The sequence below is a fragment of the Pungitius pungitius genome, chromosome 1, assembly GCF_949316345.1.
Source record: "Pungitius pungitius chromosome 1, fPunPun2.1, whole genome shotgun sequence".
NCBI classification, from domain to species: domain Eukaryota; kingdom Metazoa; phylum Chordata; class Actinopteri; order Perciformes; family Gasterosteidae; genus Pungitius; species Pungitius pungitius.
Window position 1 is genome coordinate 14,390,134 of NC_084900.1, and position 27,669 is coordinate 14,417,802.

Below are 27,669 nucleotides of genomic sequence, written 5' to 3' on the forward strand. Positions count from 1 at the left end.
GTTTACAGAGAGACACATAATCCTAATTAACTGATTGCTCAGGTCAGAGGTCATGCTACAAGTACCAATACTCCCATTGATTTATCAAAATATTTTTTTTTACAGACGCACATCCCCATTTTGAACCATGATCATTTCACTGTTCAGTCAATAACAAAAAACGAAACTTGGTCTTTTATTGGTAATATTACACTATTGCGGGATTGGTTTTGGAAAGTAACTGGTTACCTGTTACGTGGACATGCGGTGATGCTCGTTGTGTCTGCGGTAACAGGCGCTGCGTCAAGCTAACGGGAGATCCGCAGGACCACCGGAAGTAAGATAATCGTTTACAAAAGAAAAGACGACAAGTGCATACAGGTGGGAGAGGACATTTTTTCGCCAACCCAGTGAAATACATGCATATATATATATAACATGCATATATATATATATATATATAATATATATATATAATGTTGAGAATTACTTCAATTAGCATAAGTGAAAAGCCCACGTTTGGTTATGAAGACTCGTCAACGAGATGACATTTTCTGGTCTTGTTTTGAAACAGCATTTTAATATGACAGTTTTTTTTAGAGTAGTAGAAATAAACTTTCGATTATATCCATTAAAGAAATACTGTGATTTTTATACTGGGGAACCGGAAGTCCAAACTGTGCAGACTCATTCGTGCAAACGGATCATTGCACGGCAACGATACTTTCTTCACACACTAAGGAAAAACACATCTTATTACATCCAAACGCTGCCAACCCCCCCCCCCCCCGTGGAGACAGAACTTCACTCCACGCTAGTTCCCACCACGAGCTGCGTCTCCTCCAAATAAAAACAGCGCGAGTTGTTTGACTCCGACCTTTATTGTGAAAACCCGCAGCGGAAGCCACGGCTGTTACCGTGGGGAGGGGAGGGGGCAGCAGGAGGAGCAGCAGCAGGAGGAGGAGGAGGAGGAGGAGGAGGAAGGGCCTCCGCTGGATCCGAGGCACTAAGCAGCGTCGTCTCGCCCCGGCACCTCGCGGGCTCTTCTTCTCTCTGCGGACCGACACCGCGCGGCTTTTGTCTCCGGGACCGAGCGAGGATTTAATCCCGAGGGGGGGGGGCGGCGGAGGAAGAAAAACAACGCTGTTTGTGCTGGGGGGCGCAACGCTAAACACACAGCACCGAGAGGAGAGCAGCAGCCGTTGGAGATGTGCGGTCGGGCCGAGATTGAGTTGGTACGTAACTACAACCCCCCCCCCCCCCCCACACGTCTCCCTCCCCCCTCGTCCCCCCGTCTCCTGCGACGGGCCGGGCTCGTTCTCTCCGCAGGTCCGCCGGGGGGGGGGAGCTCCTAACCCCCCCGTGAAACCAGCTCTTGACTCCTGCCTTCTGGGCGACATGCTAACACGTACACGCGCGCACACACACACACACACACACAGACGCCAGACGTTTCAATTTGTTATTCCCAACAACATGACGTCACCACGTCTCGGAAGTTCGTTGGTATATTTTGAGCTGATCGGATGCAGGTTCTTTGAAGGCCTGCTGCGCGATCAGTGAGACACATGATCAGAGAAGACCCCAACATGTCCTCCTCCTGAGGGGGACATCAACATGTCTTCTCCTCCTTCTCCTCCTCCTGAGGGGGACAAGACATGTTGTGCTGCTTCTCCTTCAGGTTGCAGCCTCCCTGTGATGATCGATATGCAGACAGGTTACTCGTGGACATGTGAAACAAGTCTGTTAGTTCATGAGTTCATTACATGTTTTATTGTGTTTATGGTATTTGGGTCAAATCTCTCTATTTATTTCTACTAAAGAAACTATTTGTATACTATATGGAATGTCACTTGTTATTATTGTTGGAGAACTAAGATAAACTAGATTAAATACTATATATATTTTTTATTTTTATATTATATAAAAGTATAATTTTAATTTATATATTTCAGGCTTCATGTAAATAAAAGACACAATTTGTGTTTAAAAGAGGAAGCCGAGAGCCGTTCAAATAGTCTTTGAAGCTGAACTCTTATTTCTCATCTTTTATGAACATGTACGTCTCTGATATTAAGTGTGTGTGTGTGTGTGTGTGTGTGTGTGTGCGCAGCAGAGACTCACTAGAACCCCCCCCCCCCCCACTGCTGAATTGTTGTTTCATTGCCCCCCCCCCTGTAGGTGTCCCTGTGTAGGCCTGGCCTGAGCAGATTGTTCTGAGAGGAAACAGGACAACAAACAGGGGAAGTGAACATGGCCGGGACGTCCAGCTTCTTTTCCAACGGACCCGTCCCGTGGACAGACAACGACGGCGAGATGAACGACCTGTACCGCGACCTGGAGCTGGGCACCGTGCTCACGCTCTTCTACTCCAAGAAGTCCCAGCGGCCCGAGAGGAGGACCTTCCAGGTCAAGCTGGAGACCAGGACCATCATCTGGACGCGTGGCACGGACAAGATAGAGGGAGAGAGTGAGTGGAGACACGCGCACACACACACACACACACACACACGCACACGGGTCGGGGTGCCGAGTGAAGGTCGTGCACGTTGAGAGACGTGAGGAGCAGAGTGTCGGGAGGACGACGCCTCTCGGGTCAAACTAAACACTGGATGACTGAACAACAGGGACGAGATGGTGAATCTGGAGGGATGCGGGTCGGGGTTCTGCGAGTAGAAGGAAACGGGTTGGTTGTCGGTTGTGAACCGATCGAAGCCCAGAGTGGGTCTTCCTCTCGTCTCTTATCGAGCAGGAAGCTCTGGATCCAGGTGACTGAGAGTTAGTTTTCTTTTAAAAGGCGAACCTCATATCTGGAATCTGATGCTCCTGGCGGGGGGGGGGGGCGTAGCCTGAGACGCCTCATTAATGTACAGAAATAGAATACGAGACGTCTTCTTCCTGGAAGCGTGTGATCATTTTGCTGCGGATCGATGCAGCGAGAGACAGGTGTCCGTCCTCAGTGGAGCTCGGGTACCTTTTCTTTCTTCTCCTCCTGCTCAAAGGGGACTTCCTGTTTTTCCCCTCCAAGATTGACAGATGATATGAATATTTCTGGTGATGTTCTCTGCGATGACCCTCTGTTTGGTGCACAGGAGTCTGAGCAGGATGTGGTTTTGTGGTACAAGTGGCAGCAGCATTTGTGTTGTAATGAAAACATAAACTCTGCATCACATCTCAACACATGGTCCAAGTGTAGGACCCACGAAAAACACAACGCTGCCCCGATAACGAGGCGACACCCATCAAAGAATCGCGTGCAGCCTCATCTCACTACGCTGCAGCGGCAGAGCGGTTTTGGGGTTTTTGGGTTGTGATGAGCTTCACGTCTTTAACTTCTTCTTAGCGACCACCTCGGACTCCTCTGGTCCCATAGACGTCCACGGGAACATGATGACATCACGGTGTTCATTTAGTACATGGCAGTGGACGTTGGTTTGTGGACTGATGTTTTGAAGCCTTGAGTTCAGCGATTCGGCGCGTTACCAACAGGAGCCAGGAGGGACAGGAAGTGACCATGTCTGCACGGAGCAGTGACGGCGTGGACGTCAATCAGCGCGTAGCCACCATCGCTCTCCATGCTTCTCCATCGCGAGGTGGTTTCTGACTGGTCACACGCCTCCCAATGTCAGCGTGATTTATTCTCATCTGCTCCTGAGGTCTTGTTGGGATTTTGGAGGTGTTTGTGACCTACGCTCCGCTCCGTGAAGACGGGTATCGGCTTCCTTCAGTGTGTGTGTGTCGGCTGGTTCAATCCGGCGCAGAGTGCGTAACGCACGTGTTCCAGTCAGGATGCGAGGCGCAGCGAGGGTCTGATGCTTCTAGAGCTTTAATTACCGTATTTTCGCGACTACAAGGCGCACTTAAAATTCTTTTTTTTTTTTCCTCAAAAAACTCAGAGCGCCATATATATGGATCAATGGGTTGATCCATACTGGTTATAACGAGGATCCATTGGAGGGCAAGTCTGGTGCCAGCAGCCGCGGAAACTCCAGCTCCAGCTCCAACAGCGTATATTAAAGCTGCTGTAGTTAAAAAGCTCGTCTGTCTCAGCGCTGCCTCTCGCTGCAAGAAGCACGAAAGCATTTGCCAAGAATGTTTTCATTAATCAAGAACCAAAGTTGGAGGTTCAGAGATATTGTTAATATCCACATTAACGTTTGAACAACGTTACCATGGGAGTGAAGAGTTTTCAGAACGCTTAATAACGTTTGATATAGCACGGCCCGATCTAGTGGATGCATAACGCAGTCCCAGTCAAACCTTTTACTGCAGTATCTTCTATTCTATGCGCCTTATAATCCGGTGCGCCCTATATAGGAAAATAGTTCTAAAATAGGCGATTCATTGAAGGTGCGCGAAACTACGGTAGTGGTGGTTGAATTCCATTTTGAACTTGACTGTGAGCGTGAAGGTTTAAAGCGTCTGCTCTTCATTCGTATGCTCATGAAGTCGGTTACCTAGACGACCGGGTCTTTTGGGGCTAAACAGTGATGTAAAATATCCTCGTTGCTTCACTGTCTCTCCGGTAGTGACCTGAGAGGCTCAGAGGGGGAGGGGGGGGGGGTGGTGTCCTCTGCTCACGCTTTATCTGGCGCGACATTAGAGGAGCTGATATGCATCAGCTGACGTGTGAGCACCGTCCCGCTCTCTGCTGCTCAGGAACGTGCAGAAGACGCGAGTCATGTCTCCCCGGATCACCTTTCCAATTCTAATGTTGATGTCTTTCATTTCTTCACCTGTAGTGTCTTCATCGTGTCGGCCATGTGACTAAACTTTAAGTGACTTTGTTCTCACTCTGATCCAAAAGTCTGCGTGTATGTGAAGAAACGGTCCTTGATGTCGGTGATGGACTCGGCTGGATGTGGTGTCCACATGTTGAGGCCCGTGTCTCTGATGAGACGGGAGGAATTGTACAGCGAGCGTTTACAACGAGGGAGGAAGTGTGTGAGCGTGCAGCAGGATACCTCCTCGTCTCCTCCTGCTGAGGTCACACCTCGGGCCCTCGCCTCACTTCCTGCCGCCTCCAAATAGTTTGACACAGAAGATCGACCTGTCAGAGACGTGGGGGGGGGGGGGGGGGGGGCGGCACTTCTTCTCTGCACGCCATGTAGGATTCAGGGTGTTTCTTCTGTTTAAGACTTTAGAGAAAGAACACGCTCACCGTGTGTAATATGTGGGCACACACACACACACACACACACACAGACACACACACACATGGGTAGGCGATAAAGCACAGGATGTGTGGTTCAGAGGCAGGAAGAGTGTGTGTGTGTGTGTGTGTGTGTGTGTGTGTGTGTGTGTGTGTGTGTGTGTGTGTGTGTGTGTGTGTGTGTGTGTGTGTGTGTGTGTGTGTGTGTGTGTGTGTGTGTGTGTGTGTGTGTGTGTGTGTGTGTGTGTGTGTGTGTGAGAGAGAGAACCTGTCGAGCTGCTTTGTTCTCGTAAAGTCGCTCATGAAGGAAACAGAATTAAGAATTTTACCGTAAACATTTTTATCAGGTTTAACTCTGGATCATTAAAACCGCTGCGGGGTTTCCCCAATGTGACACATCTGTATTGGGGGGGGGGGGGGGGGGGCTACGGGCTTCACCTTCAAATGAATAAATAAATATCAGCTGAAGTTCAGTTGTGTGTGTTGGGGGGTTAAAACCAATCAATAAACACCTAATTGTGTTGTTCATAGATTTTATGACCAAAATTAATATTTTCTAAATGTCACAAATTGGATTGTTGAAAGTTTTTACTCATGTGAAGATGAATATCTAATAATTTTTCAGTATTTAATCATATTTTATATTGTATAAAACGTTTTGTCTTCATTTGTAACACTCAAAATCCTCATCATGAAGCATCATGAATATACAAAAAAGTTGCTTGTTTAGTAATATCTGATTGAACATGTGGACTCCAGCTGCACCGCCTCACCTCCATGCTCTCCTTCTCTTCTTTCTCTACCTGCAGCATGTCTTCAACATGACCTCATTTAGTGTGTTGCATTCTCACTGTTTGTGCACAAGGTTGCTAATTAACAATTTAAAATCAAATCCGATCTTCTGTTTTTTAGATGTCATAAAGTGTGTGTGTGTGTGTGTGTGTTTCTCCAGTTGACATTCGGGAGATCAAGGAGATCCGTCTGGGACAGAAGTCGCGGGACTTTGAGCGCTACGTGGAGGACTCGGCCTCGCGGCCCGAGCAGGCCCACTGCTTCGTCATCCTGTACGGCACCGAGTTCCGCCTCAAGTCGCTGAGCCTGGCAGGTAACCGGCCCCAAATGTCCGGCTTCTGGTCTGCGAGGAAGGAAACGGTAGCTCGGTGCTGTCTGCGAGCGGGACCTAACGCGTCCTGGTTTCCCTCTTGCTCTCTCTGCAGCCACGTCGGATGAGGAGATGACCATGTGGGTGAGGGGCTTGAACTCGCTGGTGGCCGACACGCTCAAGTCTCCCACGCCGCTGCAGATAGAGAGGTGAGCGCCGCGCCCCGCCCACCGCCCACCGCGCCCCACGCGGCCTTCGGTGCATTAAACCTCTCCCGCTCTCTTTTGTTTTATGTGATCAGGTGGTTGCGTAAGCAGTTCTACGCCGTCGATCGCAACAGAGAAGACCGGTGAGTGGGCTATGTGTGAAACCAGTGGAGGGCGTCCACCTTCTGAAAGAAAGCGTGTGTGTGTGACCCACCAGTGTGACATCCAGGCTGGTGGGTAGGAGCTGTTGTTGAGGCGGAAGAACTAACCTCTCAGCCTCACACACAGACACACACACACACACACACTCTGTAGCGAGCTCTTCCTGCAGCAGGAAACAGGCTGCAGAGGATGGAGATGTGCGGCCATGTTTGTCTTTCCCGTCCCAGGAGAGAGGCAGAGCCTTTGTGAAGTTGTGGGTGGGGGGGGGGTGGTGTCTCTGCGTTGTGAGGTGTTCAGGATGATCTTTTGAGGCCGTAGGTAGAAGAGGACTCCAGAGAAGCTCCTGACTGTACGTGCGTCTCTGTGTTTGTGCTGAATGTGCTCAGGATATCCTGCAAGGATCTGAAGAGCATGCTGAGCCAGGTCAACTACAGGGTGCCCAACATGAGGTTCCTCCGAGAGAAACTTCCGGTAAGCTTCTCTCCTACTCATCACAAGCGCCCCCCCCCCCCTCCCCCCACTGAGCTAACGGCCTGTGATTGGTCCACAGGACTCCGAGTTGAGGAACGGAGACGTCTCCTTCAGCCAGTTCGCACAGCTCTACCGCAACCTCATGTTTGATGCTCAGAAAAACGTAAGTGCAAAACCTTTCCAAGGAACCCCACCCCCCCATCTGTCTGTTCTCAAATGGCTCCCGGATCAATACGGACCAGTTAAAAATCCACCCAACCCCTCTGGTGGAGGCCATTAGGACACACTCACGTAGAGGAGCAGGTCGGATTAAATGAATGACCTCAGTGGCCCCCTAACGACCCCCCCCCCCCCCCCCCAGGATGTCTATCTACATCACTGGTCATTTACAAAGTGAAAGCACAGCACTTTCATTGGTGAACTGAAAGGTTTCCTTTTTCTCCTGATTCCTCAGATGGAGATCCCGTTTAAACAGAGGTATGTAACACACACACACATACATACACACGCACACACATACGAGCACACACACACACACACACACACATACGAGCACACACACGCACACATACGAGCGCACACTGCGACGTTCTAGGCATATACTTCAAAGGACTAAATATGGGTGTTGCTACAGAAACGTGAATAGATTCTAAACACATGATCCAACGGGCTTTGTTCTCTAATTGATTGATTGTTTAAGCCGCTCAAGGTCCACTGACCTCTCAATCAATCAATTTAAAGACTATTATTTGTTTCTGTGAATTCAGTTTACTAACACGACCAGAAGGTCACCGGAGTGGCCCCCTCCCTACGACGAGGAGGGGGGCAACGAGCTCACGGACTCCTTCCTTATTAAAGGGAATAAAACATTTAGCTGGAAAATATTTAGTCAAATGTAGAAAAGCCTTCCAACTGTGAATAGTGCTTCTTATGACCGTGTCTTGGAATTTCCGGCTGCGTCGTGTGGCCCGGAAAGAGTCACCTGGTGGAACCAAACTTTAAGTTATTAAATCCGTTTACAGTGAGGCTGTCCTGTGTCTTCAGAACATTTAAAACCTCTTTGGTTCGTGCATTTCTCTCCGCGTTGCGTCACGTGTTTCTTTTGATGTGCACGATGTGTTTAACCTTTTTAAAAAGGCCTCTGAAGTAAATCCCTCACTGAGACGAACCCTTACTTCCAGGTTCCTCGACAGGCCGGAGCAGAGGATCTCTCTGGACGAGTTCAAGGGCTTCCTGCTGGAGTTTCAGCAGGTAGCGCAGACGTTCCGCTGCTCGTGTGCTCTCTTCCGTTCACTCGCTCATCCGAGTTTTCCTCCCCGTGTGATTCCAGGAGACCTGGGCGGCGGACAGCGACAAAGTTCAGGCCTTCATGTTCGGCTACCTGAAGGACCCTCTGAGAGAGGTGGAGCAGCCTTACTTCCACCAGGAGGAGGTACGCCATACGGAGAGATCCCATCCAGTCTTATGAGCTCATTCAACCCTTTGGAAATCTGGGATTCCAAGAGTTGAGATGATCAAAATGAATGTTCCTCTTTCCCTACGATGTTTTTACTGTTTATACGTTGCACTTTATTTGTGAATGAATTCCTCTCCTCCCTCCTGGTTTTAGTACCTGACGTACCTGTTCTCCAAGGAGAACACCATCTGGGATTCCTCCCTGGACCAGGTGTGTCCTGACAACATGAACAACCCCCTGTCCCACTACTGGATCTCCTCCTCGCACAACACGTAAGGATCCAGGCCGAAGCCTTTCTGTGCTTCTTAATCCCCCCACTGGGCCAATCCTGTTCCTCTGCTTGTATCTAGCTACCTGACGGGAGACCAGTTTTCCAGCGAGTCGTCTCTGGAGGCGTACGCTCGCTGCCTGAGGATGGGCTGCCGCTGTATCGAATGTGGGTAAACGCGCGCACACACACACACACACACATAGCTGTTACGCAGCAGTGCGGTCCATGACCTTTACACATGAACCTCGCCGAGCAGGTTTCCATGAACGCAACTACCTTTTGAGAGGCGTTCTGCCTGATGTGTGAGTCGACAAAAGAGCTTCATACCTGTCGTACTCACTGGTGTGTGTGTGTGTGTGTGTGTGTGTGTGTGTGCGTGTTTACAGTGGACTGCTGGGACGGTCCTGATGGAATGCCAGTTATCTACCACGGACACACCCTCACCACGAAGATCAAGTTTGGCGACGTGTTGACCACCATCAAGGAGCACGCCTTTGTCACCTCCGAGTGAGTCTGCACGAGCTTCGTTCACAGCCCGCAGGGGCGACATCATCGCCTAAATTAGGTATAGATATGAGTGTTTGAGGTGTGTGAGAGAGGAAGTAACGTTCTGTGAGTGTCCTCCTGCAGATATCCCATCGTCCTGTCCATCGAGGACCACTGCAGCATCGTGCAGCAGAGGAACATGGCCACTCAATTCAAGAAGGTGTTTGGAGACATGCTGCTGACCAAAGCGGTGGACATCGCGGCGGACGGCCTGCCGTCTCCCAACCAGCTGAAGAAGAAGATCCTCATCAAGGTGAGCGGCATCGGTCCCGTGCAGGAAGCAAAACTACGGAGGGACGCTTTGTGTCCAACGTCCGTCTCCTCTTCGTCTTCTGCTGCAGCATAAGAAGCTCGCTGAGGGCAGCGCCTACGAGGAGGTGTCCACCTCCACCCCCTACTCGGAGAACGACATCAGCAACTCCATCAAAAACGGCATCCTGTACCTGGAGGACCCCATCAATCATGTAAGCTTGGAACATGAGAACGTGTGATGCTCTTTCCCTTTCTTCTCTCTTACATTCAGTTTATATTAGTGTCCCACTTTTGGCTTTGTGAACTTGTTTTTGTGGGATTTTAGATGATTCAATTATTTATGAAGAGCTCGTTGGACACTTTTCAGTGCGACACATGGATGCTCTAAATATTTCAGCTAACTGTTGGTCCCCTCTCTCTGTCCCCCCCCCCCCCCCGGCCCCCCATCTAGGAGTGGTATCCTCACTTCTTCGTCCTGACCAGCACTAAGATCTACTACTCCGAGGAGACCTCCAGTAACCAGGGAAATGAGGATGAGGAGGAGCACCGAGAGGTTGGTATGGATGGATGTAGAGATGAGATCCCTTTCATGGCCCTTTAGCTCCACAAAGTATGAGAAATACGACTAGAAATAATAGTGCAACGGTTCACAAAACCGTTGCAGCTAAATGGACCAACCAAGTTCTCCCTCCCTCCGATCTTCAGGTGTCCAACGGTATGGACCAGCACGTGACCGAGAAATGGTTCCACGGGAAGCTGGGCGCCGGGCGAGACGGGCGGCAGATCGCCGAGAGGTTACTGTCGGATTACTGCCTGGAGACCGGAGCTCCAGACGGGTCCTTCCTCGTGCGAGAGAGCGAGACCTTTGTGGGAGACTACACGCTGTCCTTCTGGTACGTTTGGATGGGTCTGTGTACGTGTTTAACTCCTGTGTGGTGCAGGAATGATCCATCATCACAGACACGTTGCCACGGTGAGGGGAGGGCAGCATGGTCACGGTCTCCGAGGAGCATGTGGAGTAAAGGCTTCCTCCGTCTGCTGCAGGCGTTCCGGGCGCGTGCAGCATTGTCGCATTCACTCTCGCCAGGAGGCCGGCAGCCCCAAGTTCTACCTGACCGACAACCTGGTGTTCAACACGCTCTTCGCCCTGATCAACCACTACCAGCAGGTGGCGCTGCGCTGCAACGAGTTTGAGATGAAGCTGACGGAGCCGGTGCCTCAGACCAACGCTCACGAGAGCAAAGAGTGAGTGTCGGGCAGAACCCGGAGTGACGTTTTGAGGCCTTTGTGGGTTCTGACTGTCCGTCCGTCCCAGGTGGTACCACGCCAACCTCTCCAGGAGCCACGCGGAGAACATGCTGATGAGGGTGCCTCGGGACGGGGCTTTCCTTGTGAGGAAGAGGGCGGAAGCCAATTCGTTTGCCATTTCCTTCAGGTACGTTCCTGGTGTTTCCCTGATGGGGGGGATACTGGTTTGGAATCTGTAAGCCGGTAGTTTCCGTTTCAGAGCTCTGAGAAGTGCGGCCCAGGGGCCATCATTTAATGAAAAGGTTTACAATGTTTATTGAGGGAATACATCAAGAGGGAAGTAGTCATTTTCTCATAGATGTCTATGGGAGTCGCCCCCTGCTGGTCACTAGCTTTAAGTCTTCACGTTTCAGAACACAAGGTTGCTATTTGGGTCCTTCAGATATTTTCAGCGTGCCACGTTGAAAGATCATTTTGACATCTTAACAACATTGCCTAAGTTTCTGCGTTCGATCAAAAGTGTGACTTATCAAAAAAGTCACACTTTTGAACTCAACTGAAGGGAATCTGTCAATGGAAACCTTTTCATCTGTTACCTCTACGTTTTAATATTAATAATATTTACCGGACAGTGTCCCAAGCGACTGCATGCTGTGTGTAGAGCTCATGCGTGTGGTCCGTCCGGCAGGGCGGAGGGGAAGATAAAGCACTGTCGGGTGCAGCAGGAGGGGCAGAACGTGGTGCTGGGCACCTCCGAGTTCGACAGCCTGGTGGATCTCATCAGTTACTACGAGAAGCACCCGCTCTACCGCAAAATGAAGCTGCGCTATCCCATCAACGAGGACACGCTGGAAAAGATCGGCACGGCGGTGAGCGCCGCCGGGGAACCCGCCGCTCGCTTTGCTCCATAGTAAAAAAAAAAGGGCCCCGTTAACTGGTTTGAGCCTGTCGTCCAATAGGAGCCGGACTACGGGTCGCTGTACGAGGGCCGGAATCCAGGCTTCTACGTGGAGGCCAACCAAATGCCCACGTTTAAGGTAAGGTGTGTGTGAGGTGTGTGTGTGTGTGTCTGGGTGTGGGTGTGATGTACGTGTGTGTGAGATGTACGTGTGGGTGTGTAACCTTCCGTCTGGTCCTTGCAGTGCACAGTGAGGGCCATGTACGAGTACAAGGCCCAGAGAGATGACGAGCTCTCCTTCATCAAGAACGCCGTCATCTCCAATGTGGACAAACAGGAAGGAGGATGGTAAGAAGCTCCTAATTATCCAATGTTGTTGATTTTCATTATTAGAGCTGCATCAGCTTACGTAGGTATGGACCTTTTAAATGCCCACGTGAGTGGTGTAAATGAAGCTGCCATCACGTGTTGGTTGGTTTCTCCTCCAGGTGGAAGGGGGACTGCGGAGGGAAGAAGCAGCTGTGGTTTCCTGCCAACTACGTGGAGGAGATCAGTCCCTCGTTGGCGGAGCCCGACAGAGCGGTGAGGATCGAACCCGGAGCGTATCTAGCGCTAAATGAAATGCACCTGCACGGGAAGCCCGGGCCCCGCCTCTCAGCTGTCAATCATCCGCTGGCGAGAAGTAATTAACGGTGTCTGTCTCACAGGAGATGACAGAAAACAGCCCGCTGGGGGATCTGCTGAGAGGAAGCGTGGACGTGTCTTCCTGTCAGATCGGTGAGAGCCCCCCCCCCACTTCCTGTTCCACTCCTCTCTCACGTGCATCGTACCGGCCCCTCTATTTCTGTTTTTATTCTACACAATCATCACGGTTCATTATCAACCTCTTCAATTATTCATTTGTTGTTTTTCTCTTTGACGATCAATACGCACCCATCAGTGTCACATTGTCTGCTATCCACGTAATTACCTGAGTGAGTCTCCCCCCCCCCCCCCCCCCCCCTTCTCCTTTGCGTGGCTCTTTGGCTCCACCTAGTGGTCGCACGTTGTGCCTTCTGCAGAATGGCAGCCATGCAAGATTTTTTTACTATTTGGTATGTCCCAATGTATAGTGTATGTAGCAATCTAAATGAACTATTAGTGCAGAGGTAAAATTATTTGAAATTGAACCCCGTTCAACGTTTCTAAAGTTGGTCCAATCAGGTTACAGCCGACAAAAATGTTTTGATGATGAATTCTTGTCCACCTCCTTTCTCTTTTTTACCGTCTGCATTGTCTACCCCTTGTATTTGTCCCGTGTTCAGTCGAGCGTCCCGGGGGGAAGGGCAACCGGCATTTTGTCTTCTCCCTGGTGCCCAACGCCTCCATGAGGACGCCGGGCCAGGTACTGGACGTCGCCGCCAACACCCAGGACGAGCTCAACGATTGGGTGGACAAGATCCGCAACGTCACGATGACCTCGGAGGCCAAGGTGGATCAGAGCCTCTCATTCCCAGTGTTGTGTGTCCCTGATGTCCCTGATTGGTTGATGTGAAGTCATTGTGTGGAGCGGTTGTGTTCTACTTTATGAACCTGCGTCCCTCCATCCTCAGCTGGAAGAAGGGAAGATGATGGAGAGGAGGAAGAAGATCGCACTGGAATTGTCTGACTTGGTCATTTACTGTAGACCGGTGCCGTTTGATGAAGACAGTAAGGAACGACAAAAAGTCATAAAGCCTGAAAAACTAAGTGTTCTAATCTTACTTTGTTGTGAGTCATGAAGGGTTTACTTCGTTTACACTATTCCAATAATAAGGAAATAAAAGATTATAATTTTATAGATTCAATCTATTCTTATAATGATACATTTTTATTTTATTATTATAATGTGCGAGATATGTGTCATAATGTAACCTGTAGCCGGTAGCAGTTAGCCGGTAGCTATTAGCTTTTAGCCGTTAGCCGGTAGCTGGTAGCTGTTATCCATTGGCCAGTAGGTGCTGCTACAGCTGCTAGCTCCTCCTCCTGTTGATCTACACACTGATTGTTGTCTACGATATCACATGATCAGAGACGAGAAGAACATCAATGATGTCCTGATCACTGATTCTAGTGAATGTCAGAAGAGAAAACGCTACGCTGTCAGTCGAGTGACGTCTCCTCTCATGGCATCCTGCAGAGATTGGCACTGAGCGGGCCTGCTTCCGGGACATGTCCTCCTTCCCCGAGACCAAGGCGGAGAAGTACGTCAACAAGATCAAGGGGAAGAAGTTCCTGCAGTACAACCGACTGCAGCTGTCCAGGATCTACCCGCGGGGCCAGAGGCTGGACTCCTCCAACTACGACCCCCTGCCCATGTGGCTCTGTGGCTCCCAGCTGGTGGCGCTCAACTTCCAGACAGCAGGTGCCTCCCTTCAGGGCCCGTTTGCAAGAACATCAAAGATGAGATTTCTTCTTCTTTTCCTAACACTCATTCCCCCCCCCCCCCCCCCCCCCCCGACGTGCAGACAAGCCTATGCAGATGAACCAGGCTCTTTTCATGCTGAACGGGCGCAGCGGCTACGTCCTCCAGCCGCCCATCATGAGGGACGACAGCTTCGACCCTTTCGACAGACACACGCTGCGAGGCCTCGAGCAGGTCACTCTGGAGATAGAGGTAGGGCGCGGAGGAGGAGGAGGAGGAGGAGGAGGAGGAAGGCAGACGTGCTGCTTCGGGGGCGCTTTGTAGGTGAAGTAACCCATCTGAGCTCCTCCCTGTCCTCTGAAGGTTCTGGGCGCCCGGCACCTCCCCAAACACGGCCGCGGCATCGTGTGCCCTCTGATCGAGATCGAGGTGTGCGGGGCGGACTACGACAGCGCCAAGCAGAAGACCGACTCGGAAGGTACCAGAAATGTGCCGTTACCTTTTCTCTGTGTTCAATGATGGCTGATTCGTTTAGCTTCTTAAAACCTTTGTGAATCATCTCTTTAGAATATTGAATATCAAATCAAATAGAGCAGTGGGAGGCGTGTTGATAATAATTCAATAACTCGTTCCAACTCAAAATAAACTTCCCTCTTCACAAGATTTAGGAGACTGAGCTGCTTGGTTAATAACAAAGACAAAAAGTGGACTCCACCCTTGTTCGATATGCAACATATTTATTTGGTATTTGTTAACTGGCTGCTATAACCCCCCCCCAGCTGATAACGGGCTGAATCCCACGTGGCCCAGGAAGCCGTTCCAGTTCGCCGTGTTCAACCGGGCCTTCGCCTACCTGCGCTTCGTGGTCTACGAGATCGACATGTTCAACGACCAGAACTTCCTGGCTCAGGCCACCTTCCCCATCCACAGCCTCAAGACAGGTAGGCCACGGGACGAGCCGTCTCCAAGCGGGACGTCTCCGCCACGGCGTCTCTGTGACGGTGTCTCCGTGTGTCTCCAGGGTACCGCTCGGTTCCCCTGAAGAACAGCTACAACGAGGATCTGGAGTTGGCGTCTCTGCTGGTCCACATGGACATCATCAGTGGCAGGGTGACTTTAACATGAACACAGCGTGATGAATGAGCCCCCCCAAGTGGGACTTCAGGAGAGACGCAGCAGAGGAGTTTTCTGTTTAAATATGAGACCATGTTCATACGGGTCTGTGCTTCTCCCCCTCAGGATGAAAACGGAGAGGTCCTGAGCACCTTCCTCCCGGCGGGGGCCTCGCCGGTGTCGGCCTCGGCCCAAGCGGGTCGCGAGCGCTCGGGGGACTCCAGCTCGGTGTCCTCGGCCTCCTCGGCCGTGTCCCCGGTGTCCCAGGCGCCGGCCCAGGCCGTGGCCTTCGGGGGCCGAGAAGGCTCCTTCGAGTCCCGTTACCAGTCCCCTTTGGAGGACTTCAGGGTGTCCCAGGAGGCCCTGCTGGACCACTTGGACCCGCAGAACAGACAGACCAGGTAAGGGGGGGGGGGCTGTTTTCCCTTTGCTTGGTTGCGATGGAAGACTGCAGACGTCCTGTCTTTGTCTTTGTCTTCACCTCAGGATGCTGCGGAGGACCCGAGTGGGCGGAGAGAACCATTTCTAAGTCCGAGCCAATCAGGACGCATTTCCCCCCCCCCCCCCCACCCCTCTGCCACCCTGTACTGATGATGTCACTGCCTGCTGTGAACACTGTTTCCATGGAAACGACCACCACCGCTTTTGGCCTACATTACACTCACCTCCGTTCTACTATCCTGGTTCAGGCCAACTTGCTCTCTCTCTCGTGGAGGCTCAACCTCTGCTTGGGTTGGGAGTCAAAGGCATCGTCTGCCCCCCTCCCCCCCCCCCCCCCCCCCTCTACTCGCCGTATATGAATATATGTATTTATTCCAGCAGCTGCTGACCTGCTCTCAAAGAGCGCCTGTCTCCATGTTTTTAATTATTTAAACTTTCATAATGTGACTTCCTTTTCTTTCGTCGATCGTCGACTCTGACCTGGAGGAGCGCTTGTTTTTGATCAGTCGCAGCGAGAGAGCGTCACTTGTTAATATCTGCACACACACACACACACGTGCATTTTGTTTTTTAATTCCATGACATTCTAAATAACTGCACATCATTCCATTGTCCTTCACGTTTTATGACTCGAGGTGCAAAGACAAAACGTTCACTGTAATCATGTAAATTAAGACTAACAAGCAGTATCAGATTCCCCCCCCCCCCCCCCCCCCCCCTCCCCCTCCCCAGGAAACTTCGGTGTCTTTTAGCTTTCTTCTTTTTCTCATTTACAATCTGTAATGTGCCTAAAACTACGGAGAGGAAAAGTATCCATTTAAATTTTTGCATTTCATATGAAACATATTCAAGCCTGAAAGTAAATAAAATACTTAATACTTGTTACCTGTCTCTGTTCTTTGAATAAAGCCTTTTTAGATGTTACAAAATAAAGTTTTGGTAGTTTCTGTAAGCACTGAGGAAAAACACACGTTTGTTACATTCTGTTTTATTCTGCAAATACCATCTGTAAAAATGATACAACGAACCTAAATGTGGAACTCGGGTTCTTCTACAGTCCAAAAAAGGTGTTCCATAGGAAAGTCCCGTAAAGAAGCACTCTGATGCTACGACACAAACACGTTCCATGTACTCTACTTGTCCTCACGCCCTCTTTGGATGACAGAATTCCAGACGTTTATTAACCCCCCCCCTCTCAACAAAAAAACGGACAATTAAAGTTCTCATTTAACCAAAATATGTACAGATAAGAAATGCAAAGTGAGTACAAAGCCGAGCACTAAAGTAAGCTGCAAGCATGAAGTCAAAGTGTTTGAGTGCACGTTGGTGGGGGGGGGGGGGGGGGGGGGGGGCTACGAAGATGGCACAATGTTTTTTTACTTTAAGGCCTTTTAGGGAAGCCCCCCCAGCAGACAAAGGGCTGAGCAGTTCCTCCATTCCCCAAAAAACCCTGCTGTTGATTTCCTCCCCCCCCCACAGCGGTCAGGCGGAACAAACGCGCCACTGGAACTTCCTTCTGAGGGGAAAATGGCGGCCAGGAGGACAGCCTGCACAGCGAGCGAGGGGGGGGTGTTGGGCTTTGGTGTCCATCTCACGTAGCGGGGGAGGTCATGCCAACCTCCAGGGGGATATGGGGGGGGGGGGGGGGGGTCCAGGGATCCTTTTACAACCACATCTGCCTTCCCCCCCAATCATAAACGAAGGCCTCTTCATTCGCTTCCTGTGGTAATTAAAACAAAAATGTATTTATAAAACGTCACCATGACAACGAGTACAAGTCTTCAGTGGATCGGTACCTCTTAATTGTTGAATTAATGAAGTAGAGACTTATTGCATTTAATCCAGGATCAATTCATCAGGATTAAATACAAAGAAACCAGCGATTATTCATAATGACAATAAGCTCAGCTACATTTTAACAAGACGAACATCACATTTTAGGAATAAATTTAAGCACCGTCTTTTAAATGAGAGCAAATTACTGAATATTTTGCAGGACTAATTATTATAAATCTAACATCTCCTTGTGATAATATTTCTGTTAAAGCACCAATGATATAATATTGTAATATCAGAACTTAAATGTGACTTTCTCGAAAGAAATGTACTCCATCACGATTTATTGCTTAAATAATAAATCGTGCTCCAGCAACTTGGTTCAAACCTCCAAAAGGAACGAAAGAATAATTTAACATTGTGCAAACAGATCGGCCACGACGTCACAATTTAAACATTTAACAGGCCGAGTGGAAATAGTTGTTGGCTTCAAAGTGTTCAGAGATGAAGACAAAGGGACACAAGGACATGAAGACTACCTTCAGTGGGATTCACAGTCTTCTCAGGGTTTGCCTCCTCTGCCTTTGTTGCTCCGCCGTCCACCTTCTCCTGCTCCACCTTCTCCTGCTCCCATCTTCTTCTCCTCTGGCCCCGGTTGGGTGGAGAACCAGTGTCTCACCAGGTCGGCCGTGAGGCCGCAGCTCTGAGCCAGATCCTGTAGCTGAGCACAACGAACACGAGAAGACGTCACGGGACCAAAGAATGAATAAGAAGGAGCATCCCGTTCCTTAAAGTCCCACCAAACTGTCTAAAATTGGTGAATTATTCTCTTTGAAGTGGAGAAAACATCATTTATAAATAGGATAAAACAACTAAATGGATTTGTGCTGAGGAAGTGAAGTCAGTCATCACAACAGAGATCTTGTGTCACTCATGAGCCTCTCTGACAGGGTTTCCGTGGCGACTCGTGGATGAGAGCAAAAATAAGTAAAGGAGACATTTAACGGAACACCACCCGGTGGGTACCTGCGACTCCTCCGCGCTGCCGTGGGCGTGGTAGTGGGCCCGGAGAACCTCCACGTCGCCCTTCTGCAGGTCCTCCTCCAGGGCCGCCGTCTGGAAGGCCTCCAGCCACTTGAGCTGCCCGTTCTTCTGCACGTAGCGGCAGTCCCCGAACCAGCGCACCACCTCGGGCCGGGCCAGCCCCGTGGCCTGCAGCATGTCGTCGTACTGGGCGGCGCTGGGCCACTGCGTGCGGGCGTAGACCAGTTTGAGCGTCTGCAGCTGCTCCGCCGTCTTCTTGCCCCGGATGGCAGCGGGCTTCGGGGTCGGGGCGGAGGAGGGGGGGGGGCCTCGGGGAGGAGGCGGCCGCCGCTTCCGGCGCGTCGCCCTCTGCCTTCCCGTTGGCCTCCGTCACCTTGAGCATCTTCAGGTTGATCTTTATGGGGTTGACCTTGAGTTCTCCCGAGCCGTCCTCCCTCTGCCTCTCCTCGCCGTCGGCCTCCGTCTCCTCCCCCTCCATCACCCGCTGCGCCTCCTCCTTCTTTTTCTCCGCCGCCATCCTCTTCCTGCGGTCGGAGAACCAGCCGTGGATCTCCCTCCTGGTCATCTTGGTCTCAGATCGCAGGCGGTCCACTTCCTCCCCCGGGGGGTCCGGGTCCTGCACGAAGCTGGCCTCCAGGGCCTTGAGCTGGAGGCGGGACAGGAACAAATTAACGTCAACTACTATTTGGATCTTCTGCTTCTGCTTTATGAGACTCTTTAAGATGAAGATCTCTTCATTTTTAATAATCTATTTTATTATTAATCTGAAGTCAATTTTCATCATTCAAGACATGCGGCAAAAAAATGTTTTCCTTTTGAGGATGAACATTAAACAGTTCGTGGATAAAACACATTGTTTACTTGTTATTGATGATTGTTGATGCTACTAGTGGCTAACGTAGCCTCAAAACAAACTATTTTCCCACTTAAACTACATACTATACTTATACTATATATTTATAGATTAATTATTAAAGCTCCCTCTGGAACTTTAAATACTTTATTTAACTTTTTGTTCCCCCAACGCTTGCCTCCTAGAAGTCACATGACCCTCAGCAGCTCACCTGATGCGGATCCCTCTCCTTGTAGCGGATGGCTGTGAAGTCCGGGGAAGGAGGTCGGGGGTGTCGTCGGGACGGCGTGGTGGGAGAGGTGGGGGTCTGCGACGGCGTCGGGCTCAGCGGCGCCGAGCCGCCGCCGCCGCCCTCCGACAGGTCGAGGGGGTTTGTGCTTCCGTCGGCACAGCCGCCCGATGCGCCCGGGCCGCCCCCCCCCCCAGGCCTCCCCTGCCCGCCTGTGCGCACGCCTTTCAGGTTGCGGAAGTGGTAGCGCCGGTCGCTGAACCACTTGCGCACCTCCCGCACGGTGAGCGCCGTGGTGGCGATGAGGCGGTCCACCTCCTCCTGGTCGGGGAACTGGTTCCTCAGGAAGCTGTCCTTCAGCGCGCTCAGCTGCTCCTGGGACTTCTTGCCTTTGTAAAAGCTCGGGTCCAGGAAGGCGTTGACCGGCGTGCCGCCGCGGTGCGCCGCGGGAGAAGAGGGAGAGGACGCCGCCTCCGTCCCGGTGTCGGAGTCGACGTCGTCATTCCTCTTCGGCCCATCGCCGCCTGCGTTGACGTCCCTCGCCTCTTCCTCCTCCCGTCTTTCTCCTCCGGCGTCGCTCTGCGCGGCGCCGCCGGCGTCCTTGGCGCCGCTGTCACACCTGCTGTTGCCGGCGTTGCTGACCGCAGCGCGGGACGGGTCGGCGCTGCCCAGGCTGAGGTTGATGGCGTGGCTGCTTGTAATAATGGAGCCGTCTCTCCCGCTCTGGCTCGCGGCGCTGCTGCTGCTGACCATGTGACACGCGGTGCCGCCGCCCGCCGTGCCCACCAACACTTCTCTGACGCCTTTGTCCGCCACCGGCGCCGCGGCCGGGCGCGCCTGCATGGTGGGGCGGGCCGCCGCCTGGGGCTTGGGCGTGACGGCCAGGGCCACCGGGGCGCTGCTGACCTGGATCCCGTTGGCCATCATGGGCTGCGTGACGATGACCCCTCCCTGACTGACCAGGGACCCCTGCAGGATGTGAGGGATCCCGGCGGCCCCCAGCGACGCCGGCAGCACCGTGATGGTGTGCTGGGCGGGGGCGTGGTGGCCCTGGCTCTGCGAGCCGGAGGGCCCGGTCTGGATGATGGTGTTGAACATCTTCCTCCTGGCCTCCTCGATCTCCTCCGGAGACCAGCTGATGCCTTGCTTGAGCCTCTGGGCGGTGAACCAGATCTTGATCTGCTCCTCTGGGAACTTGGTGACCACCGTCAGGTAGCAGAGCTCCGCCTTCGTCGGGTACGGGAACTTACTGAAGGAGGTCTTCAGGAAGGAGGAGGAGTCCATGGAGGCACTGTAGGTGGGGATGCTGCTCAGAGGAATCATCACCTGGAAGCAGAGAGGAGGACGTTATACTTTATTTGACTCCTGATGGAAGACGAAACGACACAGAAAGGAATCAAATGAGCCACCTTGGGGAGATTCTTGGAGGTCGAGTACGAGGCGGAGGAGATGTTTGAGGAGGCCATGGTCGGTGTGGATTGATGATGGCTCCTGTTTTGAACCACCGAGACCACCTGGAAGAAACAGATCAAATACACAAGAGACATTTACTGCCGTTCCCTTCCTCTGTGGTGAGTCACGTTTCTGAGCCAAGCATAGAAGCCGATTGAAAGGATCTGCAGCCAAATCCAGTGAGTAGTATTTAACCTTTGTTTGTTTATAATATATTTAATACTTTAGATGTTTTCTCAGAGCTTGTATGAAGTAGTTTAAAGATTATTCTTCCTCTTAGTGACGATTCTTCATGATTTGTTTAAGAGTAGTGTGTGTGTGTGTCTCATGTTACGCTGCCAGGCTGGACTGTGCAAACAGATGTTCACCTGTGTGATGGGGGTCTTCAGCATGGGCAGCGCCCCGGAGCCGTTGACGATCTGGATTGCCGATGGCAGCGAGACTTTGGACGTTCCGTTGTGGACGATGGTGGGGACGTGGGTGACCGCCACCGCCGCCTCTTTCCTCTCCGGCTCCCTGGGCGCCGCCGGCTCGTCTGACCCCGGGTGAGACACCACTATCCGCTTGGACTCCGCCTTGCCCTTCATCATCCGCATGATGGGGGTTTTGGTGATGGAGATCTCGCCATCTTTGCCCGCCTCCGCCTCCGGCCGCAGACTCTGCTCCACCACCGCTCTCCGGTCCCGCCTCCTCAGGTGCAGGGAGGTGTTCAGCGTGCTGGGGTGAACCCGGGCGTTGTGCAGCGCCAGCCCCTCAAACTTGGGCGCGGAAACCCCGCAGTTCCGGCACAAGAAGCCGGGGTCCGCGCGGAAGTCCGGGTGCCCCGAGTACACGTGGTCCAGGAACAAGTTAAGGTCGTGGGTCTCAAAGTCACAAGGCCTGCAAGTGTAAGTGCCGGCGCCGTCATCGACGGCGTCCCCCGCCTCCAGCTGGGAGGGCTCTCCCGAGTCCAGCGGGCTCCGCCTGCCCGCTCCGCAGATCCTGGACTGACCCGCAGAGTCCCGCTCGACCTCCTCCACCGGCCGCACCACCTTGCTGGGGATCATGCAAGGAGTCGTGGACTTCCTCTTGCTGGCCATGGTGGGGGGTGGGGGGAGGGTTTGGTCGAACGGCTGAGAACGAGGTGGGGGGTGGGAATGAGGGTCGTTTCTGGTCCGCTACAGACCAGAGGTCGGGGGAGGAGGGCGGGACATGGCCGCAGCTCCACGTGAAGTTCTTCGAAAAACAGAACCTGGAAATGAGAAAGAGAACAAGAGGTTTTTAGTTTGAGCACAAACGAGGGAAGGAGAGGAGAACGAGGAGGCGATATCGAGGAGGCGAGGAGAACGAGGAGGCGAGAACGAGATCTTACGGCGGTTCAGCTGCAGGAGCGTCAGCGGCTCAGGTAGCGAGAACACCTGGTGGGAAGATGCAGGTGAAGCTTTGATTCTGGAGGGAATCAAGGCGTCTCTCTCGTGAGGCGCATTCAGACCAGCCTCAGTCTGCCTCCTCACTGAGGGCTTTTGGGAGAGCTCCTGTCCTGCCCCCGCCTGTCCCCTCCCCCACACAACTCTGCCTCACTTCCCCTCGTTCAGACACACCCCCACAGGGAGGGAGAGAGAGAGAGAGAGACTCTATTTACTCTCTTTTTGTCTCAGGAACCCAGCGCTTCCGTAGCTTCGTCTTCACACCTTTAGTGAAGACGAGCACGCGAGTGATATTCTGTCCACGAGTCGCTTTAAAGGGTCGTGGAGGAACAACACAGACTGAGAATGAGAATGAGAAAGAGAGTCCTACAGCTCCCACCCCCCCCCGAGTTTCTTTTGTGTCCACTCAAAATGGCGAAGCTTCCTGTGGAGGACTCCCCGCCCCCCTCCCTCTCCCCCCTCCCCTCTCTGACAGGGAGGTGATGATGCAGCAATGGACGACCGCTGCGGGGCAATTATCTCACCAATCACTCGGCACCGACACCTCGCACACAGAGCGGCGAGGCCTCGCAGAAACTTCACCGCCTCAGAGAAGTTTAACAGGAAAACCCTAAAAACACCCCCCCCCCCCCCCCCATGCAAGGGCTAAAATAGAAAACACAAATCAAACCGATGCAGCTCCTCTGCCCGATGCCAGGGTTTTACCTGCGCGTTCATAATGGTCATTTGGGGGCGTGGCCTCAGAGGAAGGCCCCAAGGAGCTGCTCTCCTCGTAGAAGAGTTTTTCAGTGTGGATCATTCCTGGCGAGATTCAGTTCTCTGATACGGTGTCTAGTTGGAGTGACGGCTCTCCTGCATGTTGGATCTCTTCTTATTTTTGTATCTATCGATCTACTCGCTGGTTCCTCAGGATTTCGGCTCGAGGTTTGAATGTTGTGTTTCTCAGTCGCGCTCCATCAGGCCCCTCACATGATGGACGCAGGGCTCCAGGATTCCTCGTCCAGCTTGTGAGGGGTTAACTGGCTGCTGTGGAGGGAACGTGATGCCCCAAGGCCCCCCCCCCCTCCCTGCACCCCTCAGCTCAGGCTGCCATTCAGTTCTGCATCAGGGGGCACTGCTCTGCCAAGGCAGGCTGGTCACATGACTCAACACAAAGGCTTATGGGTGGCTCGGCTCAGCCACCCGTCACGTGGTTCTGTTGGGTGGGCGAGAGAGGGGAAGGCGAGGGGGGGGGGGACTGGGGGGCAGAGAGCAAGCAGGAGAGGATGGTGGGGGATGGGCAGCCCAGTGGGGGGGTGAGGAGGAGGGGGTGTGGTGGAGGAATCACTGAGGTGTTTCACTCAGGAATTTTTTCCTCCCCGATACCCCCCCCCCCCCGACCCCCCTATTACCACCCCACCAACCCCCGCTCTGCAATACCCCCCCCTCTTGCTCCCGACTACAATCACACAACCCTCCCCTCTCCCTCCCTCCCTCCCTCGTCGCTGCACTGCAAAGCCTGGAATGTTCCAACCCGAAGCTCTTCAGCCAGTGGACATAACCTGAAGTACACACACACACGCACACACACACAACAAATCCCATCTGCACATATCAACATCCAGTGTTGTTATGACGACAAAGTTCAAATCACACACAAACAAAAGCACACACTGATAAACCCACAACGGTGTGAACACATCTGCAGATAGATGGGCCCTTAAAACACACACACACACACACACACACACACACACTTCTCTCGTTGACTGGTCGGCGGCGTCCGTTGCACGTGGTGGCGTCTGCATGTGTGCGTTTCCTGTGTGACTGAGTGTGCAAGGAAGGGATCTGGGGGAGCGTGGCGTGTGCGTGTGTGTGTGTGTGTGTGTGTGTGTGTGTGTGTGTGTGTCAGATGACTCACAGAGACCTGCATTTATTTTGCAAGACCTCCTCTTCATCCGGCCGTATGCCCCCCTCCCCAACCTGCTCCTTACCTACAGCCGAGAACACAGGTGTGATGGGAGTGGAACACTGCAGGGGCTGCTCCATTTTTTTTTTTTATTTGTCCGCACTCCTTCCAAATACAACCCCCCCCTCCTCCTCCCCCTCCTCCCAGCAAGTTTGTCCCGGGGAGACAGGTCGGCAGCGCCACTGGTGTGTTACTGTCCCCATGGCAACCACTTCCTACCCCCTCTCTCTCCCACAAGCTTCTCTAAAGCGAATGCATGCGGACGCACACACACACACACACACACAACACCCCCCCCCCCCCCCTTCCCCCTCCTACTGAGAGGCATTTGAAGAGTCCCGGCCCTGCTCCTATTTCAGTGCCTCCTCGCGGTGTTGATGTCACCCCGGCTGAGGTGTGGCCCCGCCGAGGAACACCATAGGGCTCGAGCACTCCACCCCCCTCCCCTCCCCTCTCCCCCCCCTCCCTTCCTGTCCGACCCCACAGGGCCGGTCGGCCCCTCGCTCACTCCTGTGGCTCTCGCGGTATTGGAGGGCGACGCAGGCCGAAGAAACATGAACAGCGCCTGGAAGAACCTTCCAGAGAGAAGCGGGGGGAGGGGGGGGCACTTCAATGCCAAAGGGCCGATCGTCAAGTCGGCAGCAAACCCCCCCCCTTCGCCATCTACGGCGCCTCAGCTCCCCGGAGCCAGAAGCAGAAATGCTTGTTTACTTCCATCCTCAGCGGTTTCCTCCCACGTTAGAGCTCCACTCATCTGACAAACAGCCCCCCCACCTCCCCCCCTCTACTCCTCAGGGGTCATGGAGCACGGGGCGGCTGCGTGGGCTGTGGACGCCAGCTTAGAAGGAAACACACAGCGGGTTGCCGGGAAGGCGAGGGAGAAAAAAAATGGCGGAGCACCAGGCTCATGTGCTGTTCGACCTAAAATGGCTGACATCACGAGCTGTTAGACAGCCAGAGGAGGCTCCTGGATGACCCGGGCCCCAGGGGCCGGTGTGAGGGGGGGGTTGTGAGGAGCATCCAACCTGAGATCTGGAAGTAGACTTGTGATCACGTGGGGTCAACGCAGGAGACGAGGCGGCGACCCGCTGAGGCCCCGAAAGAACAAAGTGGTTTTAGGTGCGATGAGTTTACAGAAGGCTGCGAAACCTAAAAACCTACAACCAGTGAGGGTGAGAAAGGGAGGAGGAAAACAAAGGGGGGGGGGGGGACTATACTGTGGAATATTAGGAGGCTAATGGTAAACAGCGGGCCTGTTGGGACGCCGCCGGCTGAGAGAGGAACCGGTGATTTAAGTTGTTTGTGATTGGAACTCATGTGGACACAAAGTATCTGCACACACACACACACACACACCAGCTGCAGGCTGGAATAAAGCACAGCGCTTTTTAAGTTCATACTAAATGGTTCTAATGTTGATTTTAGTCCGTGAGGAAAATGTTTTCATTTTTACATTTTAACCGGCAACAATAAGATAAGAGATAAGAGGACATAAGTAGTGACAAACAATCTTCTACATGAATAATCATAAATCAAATATATGAAACACGATGTAGTAATAACACACACACACGCACACACGCACGTCAACATTTCCTAAAATGATGCGTGTTCATCTTCCGCCTCCCCCCCCACACCCACTCTCTCTCTCTCACACACACACACACACTTAATGCGTTACCCAGTTTTTAAAGGCTTTGTTATTAATTCGGAGCGGAGGGGACGAGCCCCCCCAAGACGTGATTACATGGATATAAAACACCCCCCCCCCCTCCCTCCTTGGCTGTCGCCATTTTAAGCAAAGCGACATGCAGCAAAGCGCAGCAGAAAGAAGAAGAAGCAGCAGCAGAAGAAGAAGAAGAAGAACTAATAGCGTAACTCATGAGGTGCGTCATAGAAATGTCGCTCACCTGTGATTCTCCGCCGGATACTAAAAGTTTACAATGACGCGGGGCTGCAGGGTTCTGGGGGGCTTGAAGGGGGGGGGGGCTTCACTGATGGGGACTTGCAGGAAAAGAAAAGCCCCTCTCTGTCCGGCTGCGGGTGGACGTGACACTGGAGCCCCGCCGGGCCCCCTCCTCCCGCCCCGTGGATTCTCTCTTCTCGTTTGTTTGCAGCGGCTCCCGGTGCTCGAGGCCGCCGGCGGAGGGGAGGGAAGACTACGACGTACCTACGGGAAGCGACGGACACGTGACGCCGACGTCACCGGCGGTGGAGTTTGGCGTGAGAGGGGAGCTCGAGCTGCTGCTACGAAGACCCACCGGTAGATGGAGGAGGGGGTTTGAACCCCGGTCCCGGTTGAACGGGACTGCTACAGCTAGTCACACCTGTCCTTCTCCCAGGTGACCGCTCTCTTAAAGAGATAGTACACGACTGCTCACCTCTAGTGCACACTGCCCTCTCCGAGTACCCTTTGTCTCGTGCGTCATATGCGCGGGCTGGTCTCTGCTGGAGGATCTGGGTCTGTCCACAGTGGAGTGGTCTCTGCTGGAGGATCTGGGTCTGAGCTGAAGGGGGTTCTGGTGAACCTGTATGATGTCATCTGGTTTCTCCAGAATCCAAACCATATAAGTAGAACATTTTCTTTGTGATGGTCTCGTTTACTGATGGAGATCTTTAGAGAGTCAGAACTGAACTGAGACTGGTTCAGGACCAGTTAAAAGTTTAGAAAGGAAGCCCCCTGCAGGACAGAAGAGGGAACCACAGACAGAATATAATATCTATTATTGGCGGTTGTTTTGCACATGCACTCATTTATTCCATAGAAAAAAGTATAAGCTGCAGGTTATAACAGCAGAGTAAGGGGGAATTGGTGTAAGGTTTCTAATTTCTCCTCAAAATTAAATAATATCTATTTCCATACTTTTATCAGAAAAGGAACTTGACTAGAGATGTTTTTTTTATCTGTGGCTGATCATTATTGAAATACCTGAATCGCATTGGGTTGTGGCCAATCTACTTTAAACAACACAAACAACAGTTGATTAATAATTGATTAATAATTGATTAATAATTTACAGAAAACATTTGTGTTTCGATATTCTGTTATGCAGCAGACCAATGTAAAACTTCAATGAAGAAAGAATCTTGAGTTTGCAGCCTGATATAATGTGATGGATGTGTGAAAATGCTTTTATGACTGTATCCAATGCTACTAATTTTATTTGCTATAACAAAGACATATGGTTCTGTGGCTTGTAGTAACTTAAAGGTGCAATAAAAAATATATTTTCATTATTTTATTTTATTTATATATATATATATATATATATATATATATA

At 52.1% G+C, this 27,669-nt stretch overlaps 2 protein-coding genes and 1 long non-coding RNA gene across 4 annotated transcripts; 2 read left to right on the top strand and 1 right to left on the bottom strand.

Moving 5' to 3' along the window:
* The first annotated feature begins 923 nt into the window (after positions 1–923).
* Positions 924–16,563, top strand: plcg1 (phospholipase C, gamma 1). Of its 2 annotated transcripts, none has more exons than XM_037480529.2 (33): positions 924–1,214; positions 2,161–2,449; positions 6,084–6,236; positions 6,349–6,442; positions 6,535–6,582; positions 6,988–7,072; positions 7,152–7,235; positions 7,527–7,549; positions 8,254–8,323; positions 8,403–8,504; positions 8,682–8,800; positions 8,879–8,964; positions 9,186–9,306; positions 9,430–9,598; positions 9,687–9,809; positions 10,049–10,162; positions 10,303–10,490; positions 10,642–10,842; positions 10,913–11,032; positions 11,534–11,714; positions 11,805–11,882; positions 11,988–12,091; positions 12,232–12,325; positions 12,451–12,520; positions 13,048–13,214; positions 13,336–13,432; positions 13,902–14,126; positions 14,230–14,378; positions 14,490–14,604; positions 14,906–15,067; positions 15,148–15,236; positions 15,366–15,640; positions 15,726–16,563. In XM_037480529.2, exons 2-33 carry the CDS (start codon positions 2,233–2,235, stop codon positions 15,766–15,768), a joined length of 3,966 nt encoding a protein of 1,321 aa, XP_037336426.2. In that variant the 5' UTR covers positions 924–1,214; positions 2,161–2,232; the 3' UTR covers positions 15,769–16,563. The 2 variants fall into 2 exon arrangements, with proteins under 2 accessions (XP_037336426.2, XP_037336427.2); XM_037480530.2 differs by having other exon boundaries at positions 10,049–10,150.
* zhx3b (zinc fingers and homeoboxes 3b) lies at positions 16,563–26,435 on the bottom strand. Its single transcript, XM_037480531.2, is given in 8 exon segments — positions 16,563–17,400; positions 17,996–18,177; positions 18,483–18,809; positions 18,811–19,146; positions 19,565–20,908; positions 20,992–21,096; positions 21,403–22,265; positions 26,299–26,435. Coding segments are annotated over 6 exon segments (2,982 nt in total). The 5' UTR covers positions 22,114–22,265; positions 26,299–26,435; the 3' UTR covers positions 16,563–17,400; positions 17,996–18,018.
* LOC134129045 (uncharacterized) lies at positions 25,911–27,625 on the top strand. Its single transcript, XR_009956225.1, has 2 exons — positions 25,911–26,274; positions 26,349–27,625. It is a non-coding gene; the product is annotated as an uncharacterized LOC134129045 (long non-coding RNA).
* Positions 27,626–27,669: the final 44 nt, after the last annotated feature.